At 42.2% G+C, this 20,316-nt stretch overlaps 1 protein-coding gene across 5 annotated transcripts in view; it reads right to left on the reverse strand.

Moving 5' to 3' along the window:
* Window positions 1–1,098: 1,098 nt before the first annotated feature.
* The window catches only part of LOC117418224 (myosin phosphatase Rho-interacting protein-like), a 199,808-nt gene continuing 180,590 nt past the window's right edge, over window positions 1,099–20,316 (reverse strand). For 2 of the 5 annotated variants that reach the window (XM_059035675.1, XM_059035673.1), the window contains 7 exons: window positions 20,033–20,192; window positions 18,978–19,088; window positions 18,621–18,707; window positions 14,694–14,856; window positions 9,855–9,940; window positions 8,582–8,640; window positions 1,099–6,083 (listed from right to left, as the gene is read on the reverse strand). In XM_059035675.1, the coding sequence (XP_058891658.1) occupies window positions 8,608–8,640; window positions 9,855–9,940; window positions 14,694–14,856; window positions 18,621–18,707; window positions 18,978–19,088; window positions 20,033–20,192 (640 nt within the window). In that variant the 3' untranslated portion in view covers window positions 1,099–6,083; window positions 8,582–8,607. Of the gene's footprint in view, window positions 6,084–8,581; window positions 8,641–9,854; window positions 9,941–14,693; window positions 14,857–18,620; window positions 18,708–18,977; window positions 19,089–20,032; window positions 20,193–20,316 lie in introns of those variants that run through there. The other 3 variants (XM_059035674.1, XM_059035672.1, XR_009330822.1) reach the window with 2 other exon arrangements.

Raw genomic sequence — 20,316 nt, forward strand, 5'->3', positions numbered from 1 at the left:
CGGTGTTTCACCAGTTCTTTTCCCAGAGCAGGTACATTGATGGGAGTGGATACATGTTTTATAGTCATTTTGGAAGTTTTGGTTTCTTTTTTGTGGGCAGACAATCAACGAGTGGGCATTACCTCAGAAACTGCAAATATGGAGATTTTTGAATGACACATTTCTACAGGTGCTGTCATTGAAGTTGTTGCATATTTGTTAGTACAGGATAGAACACCACCTAGCATCTTGGGAGTGGGTGAAGAAAATTTGAGGTTGGGAGTGGGTGAAGAAAATTTGAAAAAATTAAATTCACCGTGAGGGGATCAGTTTATACATTGTATTATAGGTGGCAACCCTTTCTCACACCTCTCACACTAGTACTGCCCTCTGATTGGGATGCCTGGGTGACACTCTTTTTTTGACTGGCTAATGCACTCCTGCTTTTGTTTTTATTAAATATTAAGACTGTGCATAACAAAAAACAAAAAAGTCAAAAACAAAAACAAAAAATGTGAATTTAGATAAAGAATAACCTTCGAAAAGAAAACGCCAGCTATAATGGACTCATTGAATCAGAGTGACAGTCTACCTCAAACTGGGGTTTGAATAAACACATCACGTGACATCATCAATGTGATTCCATTTCAAAATAGCAACAGCAGAGCAGCAGAACTACAGACTTTACAAAAATAGTTGTATGTTTGTGTGTTTTAAAGCATATACTTGTAGCCAATTAGCAAAGTCAATATGCTCTTAATTGCATCCGTGATGCATGCAGTTTCAGATGGACAGAAGTGTGCTTGCGTTTGCAAACCATTAACATATAAATTACACTGTAAAACATTAAATAATGTTTTCAAAATCCTAATTGACTATTTTTACCTCGACTTTTCAACTCTGTCAAATTAATAGTCATTCTACCTCCAAGGTAATTTCATTTGCAAGTCAGAATTCTCTGAATATCACTAGTCCTGGTAAAGGTATTCAAAAACATGGCATTAACTTTCATTGTTATGGTGCCCTCAAAATGACAGTAATGAAACTTCTATGATATATCTAATGTGAACAAGCCTTTGATGAATATGGGTGAGGAATAACTAACAAACAATGTTGGTGGTGCAAAAATATTTTATTACTGTTATAGATCATATAAAGTAGGGTTTTCATATTTACAAAATAAAAATGACAACTAAAACCACAATCTAATAAAAAGCCATACAGTCCAGTAATAAATATTGTGATGGATGATGTTTCCAATTACAGTTAACAGTTAATTGCCATCAGATAGCATAGGAACAAAGAAATTTCATAGCTGTTTTTATACACAGAATGACAACATCTTACCAAACACTGGAAACTTTTCTGGAATTCAAATCTAGAAACCAGCCTTAAAACAATGAATATTTTGTACAGATATTGTGCCGTGTTTCTGAAGACCAGACTAACCACAATATAGCAATGCCTGGTTCTACCCCACTGGGGGGTTGAGCCTCTTTAGTCTAGAGCACTATCAGCTGGTTTCACAGACCTTGATTAGCATTGATCTTGCACTACCCTTCTTAACGCACCACGCGGTAGTCCAAGATTGGTGCTACTGAGTCTGTGAAACCAGCCATGTAAGATTAAGACTAAGAGTAAAAGGCAAATTCTTGCATTACACTAGCATGCCAAAGCCATCGAGAACTGTGTGTCATTTACTAACACTGAGCTTTATGCTTCACATGCGAGCCAAAATAAAGTGCAGCATGAGGAAACATTTTTAAACAGTGTAACATTAGCAGGCAAAACGGTCGTTAAATTAGTATTTCTTCTTAAATTAAACTTTTGGGGGAGGAGGATTGAAATAAGTTTCAAAATTTGATTGAATTTCAGAAAACTCTAGGGGTAAGAAATACTGTATGTATTTAAAAACAATTCTGTTAACAGTCTAAATTTAAATATGTATAGTGCTATTAGCAAGATATAGATTTAAAACAGAAAAACAAAATTATGTGTAACAAATATTTACAAGGCATGCTTTGAATATTATACAGGTTTTAAATTATAACGTATGACAAAACAACAATTTATAAGGATGTGAAAAAAATTGAGAGCGAGTGTGGATTTATAAACCATTAATAGCAGTGTTTAAAATAAACCCATTTGCAGTGTCCACTTTGTTTAGTTTACGCAAGACACTGCATGAAGTAAGTTTCAGCAACATCTGTGACTAAATTGTCCCCATCGAAATAGAATAAAAAAAATACTAAAACAATTACTTAAAAGTGGTGGTAACGAAGGAATACTAATCAATTTGAAAGATTAGTTGCAACAAATTATAATGTATTAATCAAATCATAGGAAACTTGTATGATAAAAATGCTTTGTCAATGTTCTGCCTTCATTTCTTTTCTCTTACTTGCGTGTGATGAGTTTAGGCTTACATGTATTAATTATTTGTCTTTTAGCTCTAGCAGTGTCGATAAGCTATTTCCTGCAGCATCTTTTTAAAGGAAACGTTAGAATGTAATGTTTCAATGGACTTCTAGTGGCAACTTGTTTGCTTTATAAAGTCTAATGCAGAATATACAATACAGTTCATGTCTATAGCAATTTACCACCCAGCTTAATACTTTTTAAATAACATTTCCTTCAGGACGGCAAGGACACCCAGACAGTACATTTAGAAAACCTCTTGGATACAAAATGTTGTGTTACACAATTAGCCTGTTTTTTTCTTGCAGTGTATTGCATTTTTTGTCAAATAAAACTGTGTTTGTGAATATTTCGAATGTTGTGGTCCTGTTTCAATAGCCAGCACAGCTGTCGAATCTGCTAATTTTGCAGGCAGCTGGGAGACACATCTCAAAGCACAAACTCTAAGCTTTGCACAATCCCATCCCAAGAGGCTGTGTGGTCCAGTGGTTAAAGAAACAGACTTGTAACCAGGAGGTCCCTGGTTCAAATCTCACCTCAGCCACTGACTCATTGTGTGACCCTGAGCAAGTCACTTAACCTTCTTGTGCTCCGTGTTTCGGGTGAGACGTAATTGTAAGTGACTCTGCAGCTGACGCATAGTTCACACACCCTAGTCTCTGTAAGTCGCCTTGAATAAAGGCGTCTGCTAAATAAACAAATAATAATCTTTTCTGTTGTAAACTTGCCTTCAGATTGGTCCTTGGCTTTGGTTACACAAACATCCAACATATAAAACAGACAAGATTGCACAAGGATAGCTTTCTATCATATTTATTTTAGACACAACGTCCAGAATCTTTTTAGCCATGGTATTTTATTAATACAGCATTTACTGGGATCCCCACTTTCAAAAATAATGTTTAAAATGTGCAGGCTACAAAAACACTAGAGACCAGACTGAGCAAATGGGATGCAGCAGGCTCTGCCGTGCTGGTTGCTTTTTAAAATCACCATGCATACCGCCAGGCAGGACTCAGAAGCAGTGACTCTGGATTATGGAGTCAAACAACACAGTTCCACCAATTGCAATAGGAATAACACTCTCAGTTCCACCAATTGCAATAGGAATAACACTGTGTTCAGATATATCTTTCCATACTGGTGTGGTATACAAAATGCTTTGGTTTGTAAAAGTCCCTTTTTAAAATGAAATAATGTTTTTGTATTTGAACTATACATATGCACGTTGGCTGATGATTCCTTAGCATCTGGGTGCAGCAACAAATGCAGCCACACATGCTAAGCAGTCACCTCTGCTAGACTCAATCATGGGAACCAAATTTCAAATGAAAAGGGGGAATCATATCTAGGTTACAGTCCCCAGCACAGCAACACCCAGCACATTTACTACTACACAGAATGGTATTTCTGTACTTTCATTGTCTTTATAATGTATCTTCCCAGGACTTGGGAATTTGTCACAATTTATTCAGTAATCATACAGGCACACTGTAAAGAACAGGTAGTGTGCAGCTATAAATGTCTTCCCTGCTGCTGAACTGATCTGCACTTTGTGGTTCCGTTTGTTCCAGCGCCAGTATCCGGTACGGTTGTTTGATGCAGAGGAAGCAGAATCTTCCAAACTGGCGTTTAAGTCCAAGGACAAGATATAGTAAAGATTTCAACACAGTACATTGAAAAGCAAGTAGACATCTGAGGAGTGACTATACCAGGGGTGGCCAAACTTCCTGACCCTAAAAGCTGCATACCCACCTTTCCATGTGGTTGGGAGCCGCAAGACACGCACTGTAAAACATGACGGGTTTGCAAGCAAGACATTTTAAATACTAGCATTGTTGTGCAGTACAGTAGTTGTTAGGCTGTCTCTTGATGGCAGCAAAATACACAAGAACATGTGATAGAACACTGCCTACACTGGTTCTGTGTAATTTGCATTGTACTGTAGATCTACAGTGTATTACGCTGTAAACACTATGGTGTTTCTCCATTATTTCTGTATGTATTATGCACTTTAAATAAAATATATTCCGTTATTATGAGGTAAAATACAGTAACTGAACTGATTTTACCAAAAACACCACATAAAAAGATTATTTTTGAAAAGCTCTTCCCTTGAAGATCTGAATGCTGGGTTTAAAAAAAATGACTTTTTTCTATGACTGCTCTGTGTATTAAATACTTTTGAGAGCTTTGTGGATAACAAATGCACTGTATTTATTTTGAAAGGGATTACAGTACCTGCTCATGACGAGATGTAAGATTTGTAAATATAATATTAATTTTAGACCTGCAATATAACTTTTAAACATGCAATCTCTAGTCTAGTGCCAACACTCCAATTTTATAAACAGTTTCATTCATCTGAATAAGGTCGTTTAGCACAAGCAGTATTTCATGCTTGCCATACAAAACCCGTTTGACTCGTTAAATCTGCTTCTTTACTGAACGCCAAAAGGAGAATCTGCCTTCAGTCTGATCCAGGAGGATATTCAGATGCAAAAGTGTTGTGAGCCGCACTGAACTCCCGGTTTGGCCACCTCTGGACTCTACCGCCTGGGATAACTGGGACTTTACATACATAATATGAATCTGAAAATAAACTTACTTTTAACCATCAATGTTTATAGTCTCTGTCAAGGCCAGAAAAACATTTATTCATCTGATCTGGCGTCCACTTGCTGCCCAAACTTGAACACATAGTAGGATCAAATATTTTTGTGCACTTCCAAATGATGGCTTCTGCGGGTTAAGCTTTCTTGTGTGAAATGTATCAAATTTAAAAAGAAAACCATTCCAATTACATCTTTTTTTAATAGTCACTTTGGGAATATATGAAATAAAATGTAGCTGCATGTCTGGCCTGGGAGTGGTAACTGCAGTATAGAGAGAACAAAAGCTAAACCACAACGAGTTCACACACAGACACGCGCGCACAGACACGCACACACACACACACGCACACGCACACGCTGCCTGTTGACTTTGTTGAACTGGTGCAGAAAATGTAACAGCAGAAGTAGCGTGGCAGAGATCATGAACACTAAGGAGCTGGGGCTGACTGGAGCAGACAGGACACCAGGGAGCTGGGGCTAACTGGAGCAGACAGGACACCAAGGAGCTGGGGCTGACTGGAGCAGACAGGACACCAAGGAGCTGGGGCTGACTGGAGCAGACAGGACACCAAGGAGCTGGGGCTGACTGGAGCAGGGGATAGGACACCAAGGAGCTGGGGCTGACTGGAGCAGGGGACAGGACACCAAGGAGCTGGGGCTGACTGGAGCAGGGGACAGGACACCAAGGAGCTGGGGCTGACTGGAGCAGACAGGACACCAAGGTGCTGGGGCTGACTGGAGCAGACAGGACACCAAGGAGCTGGGGCTGACTGGAGCAGGGGACAGGACACCAAGGAGCTGAGGCTGACTGGAGCAGACAGGGCACCAAGGAGCTGGGGCTGACTGGAGCAGACAGGACACCAAGGAGCTGGGGCTGCCTGGAGCAGACAGGACACCTAGGAGCTGGGGCTGACTGGAGCAGGGGACAGGACACCAAGGAGCTGGGGATGACTGGGCCAGAGGACAGAAGTGTGTCTGAATGGCACCCATGGAGTCTCTTCAGATCTTCTTGGAGTCTCTTGCTTCAAACAGCTTCAGCCGCTCTTGCACACTCAATCCCTCTTTCAGGCTCTATGGAGAGAAACATGAGGGAGAGTGAGAGAATATTAAACATGATGGCATGGAAGTCTGTACAAAAGAGGCCCTCTGAGTGGAGAGTAGTACAGTACAGCACAGCACGTGTTAGTTGTACATGCTGCAGGGAATGACAGATTGAGAAGAGCTGTGTAATTGATGAGGTCGAGCTCACACCACACTCCTCTTCCACTTGAGATGGAATGAGCCATGTGAAACCAACCTCAACAGTAATACATGCGATATGGACAACACAGGACTATGTAACATAGTTACATAAATGTGTTAGTCTTTGATTGGCCAAGCCCTCTAACTAATACAAACAATTAGCTCCCCCTAGTGTTGTTATGTGGCAGCTATGTGGTTGTCCTTTTGTGTAACCTGGTCTGATTGTTCCTGCTACAGTGTTAATTAGTGGTATGTTTCTGCCCTTGGGTTTGCTTTTAGGAGACCCCATTCAAGGGAGTGGAGAGAGGTGAGGTACAGGGAGGAATGGTTAGGCCTCTCTTTAAAAATTTGTCAGTCCGTGTTTCCAGGTTCCTTTGCTAAAATAAAATAATAAAAAAAGCTATTACAACAAACTCCTGTGTTAAACGTATTGCTGAAATGTTTTTTAAGATATAATCAAATGTTTTGATATTTTTATTTACATATCTTGGTCATAAATCATCTGGGGAATGAAGGCAAAAAAAAAATCAGAAAACATCTTAGGAGTGACATGGTAGACAGTAAAATACACAGTGAGGATTGCATCATCCTTCCGCCTGTGTACCTGTCTTACTCTTCCCACATAATTAACTCCGTATTTCCATTATTTTAAAAATGATCCCATCATTGTACCTATGTTGTAGAAACCTTCAATCCGCACTAAAGGAACCCTCATCACTTCCGAGACATCGAAAGGGTTCACGGAGGGCCCCTTTTCTGCCCCCACTCAATTCTGAATCAGCCCCATCAGAATCGCCACTAGAAAAATCTCAGACAAGAAGCGTCTCATCATTGACTCTCTGCCCATCGTTGTCCTTCCAGCAGCAGCATCAATTCTCTCATTCCTTTGGACCAGTTTTCTCTTCACTACATTCTACTACGTTCTATTAAATCATCCGGACAGGGATCATGGTTAGCCATGGCAGACATTTCCGATGCTTTCAGTTACACGCTTCCCTCCATCATCTCTTCGGTGTCTTTTGGCAGGGGCAGTTCTACTTAGCCCTCTGCTGGATTCTTAACATTCATCGCCTGGTTCCCTCGGCTCATCCTTTCCCCCTGACTGTTCCTCCGCGACCTGACTCCATCCACCCACTCCTCCTATGCTGGCTGATGCACCGTCACGATGTTCTGCATGATGATCTCCTGAAGCGTAGGCGTTCCTTGTAAGTGGGGTGACTTCTATCCTTCTCTTCATTTTCCACTTGGGGGATGTAATGCTTGCTTCCCAGCCTTGGAGGCCGATTGGTTCAGACTCACCTTCGTGAGGGCGGATCTCCGTGGGCCAAGTGGAAAGCATGTCATCTTCCTAAAGTCACAAGCACAGAATTCCTATTTCAAGTCCCAGGGCTTATTCCTCGCAGCCCTTGCTCCTGTTCCATAAATTGACACATATTGTACTGATACTTATTGTAGACACGCCTTCTTCACATGCTACGTATCGTGTTTCATTCTTCAGTAGATTTATGACCCAGGATACAGTATATAAATAAAAATATCAAAAAATTGTTATTATGTTGAAAAAATATATTTCAGTAGCAGAGTCTGGAGCATTGCTTATCCAATTGTGATTTAAACATTTCTAATTCTTGTTCTGGAAATTTCTAATTCTTGTTCTTGAAATGTAGGAATGTGCTGTCACTCAGTAGTTGGGGCGGGTTTAAAGTATTCAGAACAAATCAATGATAGATGCAAGTCAGGAAGGCGGGACATTGCCCAGCAGCACTGGGAAATGTATTTATTATTATTTTTGTAGTAGTTTTTTTTTTTTTTTTTTTTTTTTTTTGTTTAAATGGGAAAAGGGTAACGTCAACGTGAATAGATTAACCATTTCCACAGTTTTTCCGGTGTTTTCCGGTGTTCATTGGCTATCCACCAGGGGTGTTTTATCGGGTTTTATCGGTTAAAACCGAAAATCAGAAGCCCTAACTATACTGTAATACTGTCACGGTCATCCACTTTTTCATCATACTGATAGCTCTGTTTTTAAATGTAGTTCCGTGGTGCTATGTATGTTACTGACTTATTTTCTTTTTTTTACTATTTTAATTGAAATGAAAAGGTATAGCCCTTTCTAACTCTTTCTATAGTGGATACACCTGCAAGGTTCAGTGTTGGTGTTCTTTCAAAGCAAACAGGATCTTTTATTAGCATCACTGTACTGTAGCACCGCATTAATACAATCTGCAGGAACCACAATACAATGAAGAGTATGTGTTGGTATGTGTTGGCACACAGGAGTGAAGGGTTTGCATGCAAAGTGTGACATGCTTGGCTGGGATACCTACGTCACTGGGAAACTGTCTGGTGTGCATCAGCTGTCCCATGAGACCTGTTCGATTACAGACTGGCAGAGCAAAAAACCAAGGACATAAAGAAAGAAAGTCACTCACTGGTATATACGCTTATGAGCATGTCTATGGTGCACCAATACCTCAAGTACACAACATACAAAATGTCAATTGTTGGCATCTGATATTTATTTTGTTTGTTTTTAGCAACTCCAGAATATTTTACCTCCCTTCCCTGTGCGAGAACAAATGACAATGATGTGGGTGAAAATCGATAACTTTAGCACAACTGGGATTCAACCCAGCAAGCTCCCGACTGCATGACTCCAGCAGACTACCATCAGTTGACAGGATGTGTTTTTAGTTTTATTGGATTTTAGAAACACTAAAAGAAACATAATATATTCAAAGACAAACGTGTTTTTCAAGGTCTTTAACGCTTTACATGTTGAGATATCAAATAGCAAAACCAGTATCTGTCTGTATAGCGTCCTTTACACACAGAAAGCTACTTTTGGAGGTTTCATCGTGCCAGGTGTAACTACAGACAGTGATTTCATCTGTACTCTGTCTGCTGTATGAATATCTAATGCACCGTTACCAGACAAATGCTCACTGCCTACCTCTAATCACTGCCCACCACTAAATCTCCCACTCACACACTACAAATCCAACCACTCAGTGATTAGTGTTAGAGCAATGCAAGCTTGTGTTTGAACTGGAAGACAACGTTAATTACTGAACCTGTTGAAAGAATGTTCAGGGACATTGATAGTTAAGTGTGTAGCATTTCGAGTACAAGATATGTGTCATATCCTTCTGCAAACCCCAAACACTGTATAATACACTGAACACAATCAGCACTTATATTCATTCATACAGTAAATTGCAAACTCCACCTAAAATGTGTAAATACAAGACTTGCTTGCATGTTATGTATTTTTTTCAACATGTTGTTTGTAACAGTTTGATTACTAACTTCACTATAGGCTGCCCTCAGCTCAGAGAGGTAGAAATGTACGATCTTGATCAGGTTCAGAAGGAGGCCATTCCAAGTGTAATCCCTGCAGGATTTACTTATCCAATGATAAGGGTTTATATCAGATGAAACATAAAACAATGCTTTGCAGTAAAACAGACGCTTCTGCATAGCCACATCTCTATCACTGATTCTAAGGTAAACCTCACTAAATCACTGCATGTTCCACTTAAAACGTGTTGTCTATTTGGGTCAAGTGTGTTAGCAATACATTAAAATGTTACAACTTACCTTTGACCTCATGCTTCGGATCTGCCGGCTAATGCTTGACCTTTCCTTTTTAAGAAAATCTGGGTTACTTTTAGATTTCATGATATCTGTAGACAGCAAACATAACAGAAATGGCTGTTAGAGAAACACACTTCCTATCACACTGCAGTTATTTTAACACAACCCCAACTCATTTGAAGGTAGTGTACGGTAATCGGCAATTGCTTTTTACAAGGTAGTACAGAGCTCCTCCCTTCATACGAGTGAGCTGGGTGGAGAGATGTGCATTCTTCACACCCAGGGTTTTTGAAATTCCTCTATTAAAATATTCTCATGTAAGTCAAAATTTAGATCAATGTTTAATTCTATCTTAAAATATTTTAAAAATAATATATAGTATGCAATAGAGTATTTGTGTTGCAGTAAGTCACAATGAAACAAAAAAGGACCAGGGCACTAGCTTTTCATAACATAACATTTTGCCACATGAGGTTAGCGGGACTAGTTTCCAATGTGTCGTGTCTTCCACTCCAATCCGGTGGTGTGCTGCTGAAATTCAGGACGGAGCTGCGCTTCGGGAGTTCAAACAACACTGCCACTGATACATGTTTTATAACAACTTTAAATTGTCTGAAATCATTTCAGATTTCTATTGTTGTTTTTATTTGCACCCCGATTTCCTCGAGAAAGAATTTAGTCAAGAAATGCCAGTTATAGATCTGTCCATGTCTGATTTATCCAAACAGCTTGTAGCCCCTTCATTAACACCGGTAAAAGTAGGAAACAACAGAGAGGCTGTAAACTGACATGCAAAAACAAATTTTATACTATGACAAAAGAATTTGGGCAATCAACATATTTCGTATGAAACCCATTCATTGCTATTATTGACAATTATCATGATTGGAAACGTTAGGTTATTATCATAACCCTGGTTCCCTGAAATAGAAATGTAACCATTACCGAATGGGATATGACCTGTCAGGATGTGAGGGTTGTGGTGTGCTCTCTCCTATGCTCTCCAAATCACTCCACCCTGCAGCCAAAGCTACCTGTTCTTATAGTGGTGACTGAGGTATTAACCAGCTATTCATTATTTAGTCAACCCCTCGGTCCATTCTGCACGGGTTTACAAAAGATGCGTGACAGTCATGCCGTCCTACATTTAAACAAAAGGGCTTTTCGCCATCATATTCTAAATACATAAATAATAATCATGATAATAATAATACAAGATAATACATATTATGACAGGGGCGGGGAGTACCTGTCACCAAATTACCTGAGCACTTCTATCAAAGCTGCTCCTTTAAGAGCCCGCGTATGCATCAGATGTCGTCTCCGCCCCCAGGAGATATATACGAATGATGCATAAGGCTCATCATCATTTTCTTTTCAGGTTGCTGCGTTAGAATGAACGCAGCAACCTTGAAGGGTAATGGTTACATTTATATTTCAGGGAACCTTTCAAGTATGATATGCAACCATTACTGATATGCAACCATTACCCAAGCCGTCGCAAGTGAAGGACTTGCAGCACCGGCAGATGTGCTAAAGAAGAAGATAAACTGCCTGTAGCATTCAGGCAAGGGACCGATGAGGATCCATGGCATACATTCCACAGTACAGTGAGGGAGGACCCTCATGCAGTGTATATGCTGCAAGGTTACACTAAAGTCCAAAAAGGGTGTATGGCTAACTACCACAGGACTTAAAGGAACACAATAAAAATGTGTTAAAAAGCAGAATGAGTGGTTGCTCTTTACACTGGTCCCAAAACCAGGGTTCTGCTGATCTACGACATTCAGTCGGTAGAACCTGGTAGAAGTATGCAGCATGGCCCATACTGCAGCATTGCAAATGACTGTGACAGATGCGCCCTGGAATAACGCCCAGGAGGGTTGCAAGGCCTCTTGTGGAGTGACCAGTGACCTTCTCTGGAGGGGGCAGGTTGGCTGATCATATGCAATCCTCACCGTGTCTGCAATCCACCTCGACAGCCGCTGTTTAGACAGGGCTTGTCCATGGAACTTACACCCGAAGCAAATAAACAATTTCTCGCATTGCCGCCAACTCTGGGTGCGGTCAACATAATACGCCAGTGCCCTAACCGGGAAGAGCGTATGGAGCTTTCTCGCCCTGTCAGACAAACTGGTGGATGTAAGGCCTCCAATTCCACTGATTGGTTGATATGGGAAGCAGAAATGCTTTTAGGGAGAAAAGCAGGATTAGTGTGGAAAGTAACCTTAGTTCTATTCGGTAATAGCAAGCAGGAAAGCCGTCTTTAATGACAGGAATTTCAGCTCTGCTGAATGTAGGGGCTCAAATGGCGGTTTTGTAAGCGCATCCAACACTACATTAAGGCACCAGAGAGGGACAAGGTCCTTTCTAGGAGGTCTTAACCTCCGAGCACCCTTCAAAATCTGTCCTGCCAGGAAGTGTTTAATTTTAATATGGCAAGCGGATATAACTGCCGGGTAGACCTTAAGCGTAGAGGGAGAGTTCCCTTCATCAAATAGGTCCTGCAAAAGCTGCAGTATATCTGCCATGGGGCAAGTCGTGGGGTCCAGTGCACGCGACTGACACACCTCATTTATAGACATACTGGGAGCGTGTAGACGCTGCTATGGCATTCTGAAGAGTCTCAATTATGGCTCAAATGTCTCCGCTCACTTAATAAAGACACGCAAACAAACCACAGTATGGCAAAACATTACAAATAGAAACTAAATGAATGTAATAAACTTGAATAAAATGTATCTAAAATAATACAATTACACATTGGAGCATACCGGTATTTTACTGTAACGTTTATGGAACCCAAACAACAAAATAATACCATAGGTACACGGCACTATGTACTGATACTACTGTAGGAGTAAATACAGCAGCACTAAAATAAATATATATATATTTAGGAATTAGCAAGAAAAGTAATACATTTTAGTTGTAATGCTGGAGCTGTATGATTTATTATTTATGTTTCTTAAATGCATTTCTGTTTTGGCTGTATGCACGGTATTTTGGCTAATAAGAGACGCTGCAGAATCCTGATCCAGACAGGAAGTTTGGAGAGTGGGGGGTGTGGTGTTTTGTGGGCAGTAGAAGCTAGTGTAGCTCTCGCTGTGGTGATGCTGTTTAGGGGATAGCCACGGGATGAACTCCTCTTCCTCACCGAAGCCCTGTCTGGATCAGGAGACCGTGAGTGTTTAGTTGTCTTGCTGGTTGAAGAGAAAGAAACGCACCATATATTAGAGTTCAACTCTGCGACTCTTAGAAACTGCTATAAGAAAAGAAAGGGAAAATAAACCGACCTCCTCTGTGTTGAACTGACATTTCTCTCTTGTTATTATTTCCTTGTCCACGCTACACTGGTATGTGACCTCACCTAGTCAAACACTGATCTGATCTACAAGCTCAACAGCTTTCAGTTTAAAGTTGTAGGACTTCTTCGCTATCCTGATCAAGTTGTATACGCAGAAATAAACTTCAATATACGCCTCCATCAAATACCGCAATGAAAAATGGCATCTTTCGAAAACCATATTACTTCTAATTACTGCCACCCTTGAATAAGCACCACAGCTGTTTTTAGCAATTTAAAATAAACGCATGGGTGTTCATTTAAAGTTATACAGTATATAATATGTTTTACTTGAACTGTTTCCTACACTGGGTAAATATTAACATACATCTTTCCTGCTTTTATACATTTCACAAGTTTTTTGGTGAAGAAAATCTTGTCAGAAACAGCTACCGAGGCAAAGGCCATCCCAAAATATCTGCTGGGATCTTGTAACACCAGGTTTGTATTAAAAATGTTTTTTTATTGTGAATGAAAAGAGCTCTGCAATGAATGCAGGAAGGAGCTCTCCTCTGTGCAGGTGATGAGAAGCACTGGAGGAGTATGGACAGTCCTACACTATCCACAGCCCTTCCATCATCTTCCACAATGAAGGGGGGCGCATGGACAGTCTTACACTATCCACAGCTCTTCCATCATCTTCCACAACGAAGGGGGGCGCATGGACAGTCCCACACTATCCACAGCCCTTCCATCATCTTCCACAATGAAGGGGGGCGCATGGACAGTCTTACACTATCCACAGCTCTTCCATCATCTTCCACAACGAAGGGGGGTGCATGGACAGTCCTACACTATCCACAGCTCTTCCATCATCTTCCACAATGAAGGGGGGCGCATGGACAGTCCTACACTATCCACAGCCCTTCCATCATCTTCCACAATGAAGGGGGGCGCATGGACAGTCCTACACTAACCACAGCCCTTCCATCATCTTCCACAATGAAGGGGGGCGCATGGACAGTCCTACACTACCCACAGCCCTTCCATCATCTTCCACAATGAAGGGGGGCGCATGGACAGTCCTACACTACCCACAGCCCTTCCATCATCTTCCACAATGAAGGGGGCTACCATTTACCAGATAACAACAGCAAACAAATCACTGGGTTTCTCTGTGCGTTCTTCAAACGTTTGTTTTTCGAATGTTTTTTGCCCCCGATTTGAAATAAAATACATTATAAAATGTATTTCTCCAAACTTATTGTTTTGTGTCATCAAACATATGGTCTTTTATGTGCATGGAAGAATAACTGAACTGTTGTGAATTCAAATCTGCATCAAGAGTGCAACGGGGCCAACATCAAGGTGAAAAATCAGTACAAAATGAAAACAATTCTAAAAACTTGCTGGGTGGTTTTGACAGTGACCCACATAGGGTTACAAAAGTGGTGGTGTGCCAGGAATACACTGTATAATTTATAAAAATGTTTTGTGATCAGTGCTTTAAGAGCTCATTTCACACTGAACTGTCTACTATGTGCCTGTGTTCTTACCATAGCCAGAAACAGTGCTGTTTTCAGCAGACTTTTCCCCCAGAGCCTCTGTTGCAGCAATCAGCTGGTCTCTCAGTTTGGTAATGTCACAGTCCGCTTTCGCTTTCACTATACTCAGCTCGGTGTAGATATCCTTGTATTTATCTGTGGTGTACTTCTTATCCTTAAACAAACAAACAAACAAAAAAAGTCACAACAGGGTCTGCACTCCGAGAATTGAGAGGACCTTATAATAATGATGCAGACTTGTTATACAAGGAACTCTAGAGGACCTTCTAATAATGATGCAGACTTGTCCTACAAAGAACTGTTCTTTGCATGAGAGGTTGGGTTGTCTAGTGCCACTGTAAAATGACAAGCAAATGGAACTTCACACAGTTCTGTGACATAACTTGGTCAAAAGCAGGCATAGTAATGAACTACAGTACCATGTGAGCCGAAATGCCCAGCAGTGATTGTAGTAATGTGTGTTTGTGAACCATTTACAGGTGGATACATTGAGCATATCTCTGTGATCTTTGATAAGACTGAACTTAGTTTATGAACAAGAAGACACCATTCGGCCAATCGATGCTTGGCTGGTTCTTAGTAGATGACTGATCTCAGAACTTTGTGAAACTGGGTCTTAAGTAATCTCTGTGATTCAGCATCAATAACATGACAAGGTAACCCATTCCATACTCCCACCACTCTCTGTGTGAAGAAGTGTCTTCTTCCCTCTGTCCTAAGTCTATCTACACTTAATTTCCAACTGTGTTCTCTGGTCCTGGTTTCTGTGCTGCGCTTAAAGTTAAATAGCTTAGAGTTTTTCCTTCCAAACTGACAAACGTTAGGTTATTATCATAACTCTGGTTCCCTGAAATTAGGAATGTAACCATTACCAACCAACCCCAGTCCTGAATATTGTTAACAAAGCAACTTATGGCATTTGTATCCTATTTACACGTATTTGTGCACTACAGCCTGTTGCTTGTTACGTCCTGCCTTGTGCCCCACGTGAAGCCAGTGGCATGAGTCGCTCCTCCCAGGGACCCAGCAACATAAATTGGCTGACTTTGTACTCTACCACCAGGCTGCGTAGCTCTGGCTGGAGCTTATTGTATTACGGTACGGGTCCACCGGTTCATAGTCATCACGAGTGGCAACGTACAGGGAGAATGGACTAAGCCTTTGCAATGGTGATGCTAAAAAGCTGTCACCAAAATGGCATCAATTGGGACAGGACACCAATATATACAAGTGCACATGAACAAAAAAAGCTAACCAAAAACACTGTACAAAAACAACCAGAAGATAAATGGTGGCCAAACACTACTCCCACTAAAAGGGAGGTCCCGCTTCAGGAACCTTCTCGCTGTATAAACTAAATAAATTTGGGAGGGATTAAAATCCCCTAAATTAATCCCTACCCTAAAGTTCTAACAATTATCTCGGTTCCACACACAGTGTTAATCCTTAGCTCACCCAGGTTCCACACACAGTGATAATCCTTAGCTCACCCTGGTTCCACACACAGTGATAATCCGTAGCTCACCCTGGTTCCACACACAGTGATAATCCTTAGCTCACCCTGGTTCCACACACAGTGATAATCCGTAGCTCACCCTGGTTCCACACTCAGTGATAATCCTTAGCTCACCCTGGTTCCACACACAGTGATAATCCTTAGCTCACCCTGGATCCACACACAGTGATAATCCTTAGCTCACCCTGGTTCCACAGGCAGTGTTAATTCTTAGCTCACCCTGGTTCCTTTTAATTAAATAAATTAAGCACACCTTTATTTAATTACAAACAAAACCACCACCAAAAAACATCAGCCCTGCCACAGACCCTACCACGTAGAATGGAACCCTCTGGGTCCAATTAAAATTTTCACTCACGCTCTCCACAATAAACACATGGGTGGGTGGGAGGGAACATTTGGGCTCATCCGGCCTCTATCAAATACCAGACGGACAGACCCCTGGGCTTCTGTAAGGGGGCACGGGTTCAACCCCCCATCTACCCCCCAAACCCAGTGTCCCCTTTGTCCCTTCTTGGGGTTCCTCTCCAGAGGACGGCCCCGACACTGATACAAGCTCCTGGCTTACTGCTGGCGTCCTCCAGCAGTGGCTCTGGAGGGAGGCACTCCAGCAGTGGCACTGTCAACAACAGCGCTGGGCACTCCGGCAGTGGTGCTGGCAACGGCAACTCCTCCCTCTCTGGCACGCAGGAGGGCAACTGCTCCCTCTCTGGCACGCAGGAGGGCAACTCCTCCCTCTATGGCACGCAGGACGGAAATTCCTCCCTCTCTGGCACGCAGGAGGGCAACTCCTCCCTCTCTGGCATGCAGGAGGGAAATTCCTCCCTCTCTGGCACGCAGGACGGAAATTCCTCCCTCTCTGGCACGCAGGAGGGCAACTCCTCCCTCTCTGGCATGCAGGACGGAAACTCCTCCCTCTCTTCCATGCAGGATGGCAATTCCTCCCTCTCTAGCTCTGGGGCAGGTAGTTCTTCCTTTTGTGGCCCTTGGGCAGGCAGCTCCTTTTCTGACTCTCGGGCAGGCAGCCCCTCCTTCTCTGTCTCCCTCCACAGCACCACCGGTGGCTGCTGAGGTTTAAATGCAGCTTGCCCATGCCCCCCAAAATGTTTTCAGGTGATTGCGGCACCCGCTCCTCCATCAGGGGAACCTCCCCCAGGAATATCGGCCATGGTGGCTCTGGGCACGGCAGTGGCTCTTCCTCCTGGGACAGTAGCTCCTCTGCCTCACACTGGACCTCGGGCTCCTCCCACTCCAGCTCTGGGCAGTTGGCCGCCACATGCCCATACAGAGGGCAAATGAAGCACCATGGTGCACCCTCTCGGGCAAACCGGACAGCTTTGCCTCCCAACACTCTTGATGGATCCGGCCGACCACCTCTGTCATGACGTCTGAGGCCCCCTCTAGTGCAGGGTACTGCCATTGGATCCCCTTGAGCTGGACCTCATGCGGCAACTGGACAAAGTCTTATATGGTCCCCAGGTATTTTCTCCCCTCCTTCAATTGACACCTGGCCACCTGCTGCAAATTCCTTTCAATTACATAAATTAAACACACCTTTATTTAATTACAAACAAAACCACCTCCAAAATACATGATTTACAGTGGCAGGCCTCAGCCCTGCCACAACTCCACTCACTATTTTCTGTAGGAGTCTAACCCTAATTACAACCCCAAGGTCTTTCTCTTGGTGTGCCTGTTCAATCAACTGGAGTGAGGGAGAAGCAGGCAGAAAAAGGTATCCACTAGTGGGAGAGAGGTTGAGAAAGGTACTAATCTGACAGAGGCACAGAAAGTTAAATTCCACTAGGAGACAGGCAAAGGTGGGAGGTAATTGGACTGAGACAGGCACTAGCCAGAGCCAATCTGAGTGTGATTTTGGTGGATAGAGATAAGCGCCAATCTAACCCTAACCCTAACCCTAACCCCTAACCCTAACCAATCACAGAGAGGCAAACACCAATGAGGGGCAACTCCAGTTTGGAGAAGGTGAGTAGCAAGAGCCAATCAGAGATAGGCGGTCATATTTAAGTAACAATCAGACATGCTTCACCCCATAATCGTCTCTATGTGAGGATGTATTCACACAATGGTGCACTGTACTCTATGTAAACTGCACCTGTATTCACACGATGGTGCACTGTGCTCTATGTAAACTGCACCTGTATTCACATGATGGTGCACTGTGCTCTATATTAACTGCACCTGGTCCTTTTTGATATGACTGGCATAACTTGTTAATATTGAGGAGTATCGGCATCTGGAATTTCTTTTACTTCTTTTTTATTTTATTAATTTTTTATAGAAAAAAGGCCTTTCATTTTCTGGAAGGTCCAGGAAGTCAGCAACAATACCGAGACATAGTCACAATTGACAGTGTACGTCTAGAGATACATGTTACATACCCTCAGTGCAGTCTGTAGTTCATCTTTAAGAGAATGTATTTCCTGTTTGAGGTACTGAATTTCTGATTCCTTGACCCGCAATAAAACCTGAAACCAAAAGTTTACCAACATTGAGGGGCAAAAACACAAGCATTGCAAATATGAATACACTTTTAAAAAATCCACATTATAGGAGCACCCACTTCCATTAACATTCTGTTACTATCACTCACACTTACCAATCATAAAACTGATTTCTGTATTTCACATGAGCACTGCAATGAATAATAAACTCGTCCTGTCCTGAATCACTCCTCTGTAGGATGCCCCTGCTCCACTAGGAGTAGTGCACAGGGGCTCGGAGTAAAGCAGGGTTACCTCTAGTTCATAGACATCCTTGCCCTGTGTGAGAGGAGGAGAGCCGGCTCCATCCCCTGAGTGGCAGGACCGCAATCGGGTGATCTCCGCTGCCAGGCAGTTGTTCAGCTCCTAAAAAAATTATGATTTTTTTTAAATCAGGGGGTTTTAATCTTGACCATTTCATATAATTATGTGAACGATCAATTAACTAGATATTTTATAACATACTTGTAGTAATATCCCCAAACTTACCATAGCAAAGCCAGGTCTTTTCAATAGATGCATTCATCATTTTTTATATTTCCATTTTGGCAGATTTGACAAACACATTTAGCGTAATTAAATCAACATGAAAAGGCACCTGATTACCTTTCAAACTTCATTATTTTTATTTAGTTAACCCATGGCTTTCTCCCTAATTTTTAGAATGTCCAATTTTGTTCCCTCATCACAGCAATCCCCACAACAGATGAGGGGACCTGAAGGTCAGTGGATGTCCTCCAATCCCATGACTGAACCCATTGCCTCTTTACCCCCAGGAGCTCTACAGCTCATGATGGTCTCTGGAGGAGCCCTGCAGGTGCCAAACTCAGAAAACACTACCTTAAAAACTCATAGCAGCAAGCTACTCTCACCTTTACCCGTTAAGCAGCTCAGAGAACACTACCTTACAAACTCATAGCAGCAAGCTACTCTCACTTAACAGCACATGAAGTGGCTTCTTTATCAAAACGGTTATGTGTTAACCAACATGAGTAATCAAGAAATACATCAAGAGTAATCTGACAGTGTTTAAATGCAATGTCTACTTTCAATAATAATAAAAAAAAAAAAACTGCTTGCGACCGCTCTGAAATCATGGTGCGACCCCCCCCACCCTGCTCCCGTAACCCATGTAACTGAACTTTGATGGGTTTGGGACTATAAATGGTGCCTTTAATATACAAAGTGACCTCCAAATGGAGAACACTGAGACTGTAATGGCTATAGAGTTTGTGTGGTTCCCAGTGCCCCTCTCACCTGATCGTGTGTGTTGTTGTGTTAGTTTGTGTTGTTCCCAGTGCCCCTCTCACCTGATTGTGTGCGTTGAGATCCTGATTCTCACGCTGGCACTGTCGGAGGGCCTGCCTCTCTGCCTCCAGGGCCTGTACCAGGTGTGCATTCTCCAGACACTTCTGGGAATACTGCTCCGACAGGACCTCCAGCTCCCGCTGGATAGACTGCAGATCTTCCCTGACAGGAAAAATCCGGGATTGTGTTCAATACATTTATTCTGGAGCATTTGCCAGGTCTAAGGAATGCAGTGTATCCAGATCACGCTCCCTCCTGCAACAATGATGGTTTTCTGTTCCCACAA

This window comes from Acipenser ruthenus, chromosome 13 (assembly GCF_902713425.1).
Source record: "Acipenser ruthenus chromosome 13, fAciRut3.2 maternal haplotype, whole genome shotgun sequence".
NCBI classification, from domain to species: domain Eukaryota; kingdom Metazoa; phylum Chordata; class Actinopteri; order Acipenseriformes; family Acipenseridae; genus Acipenser; species Acipenser ruthenus.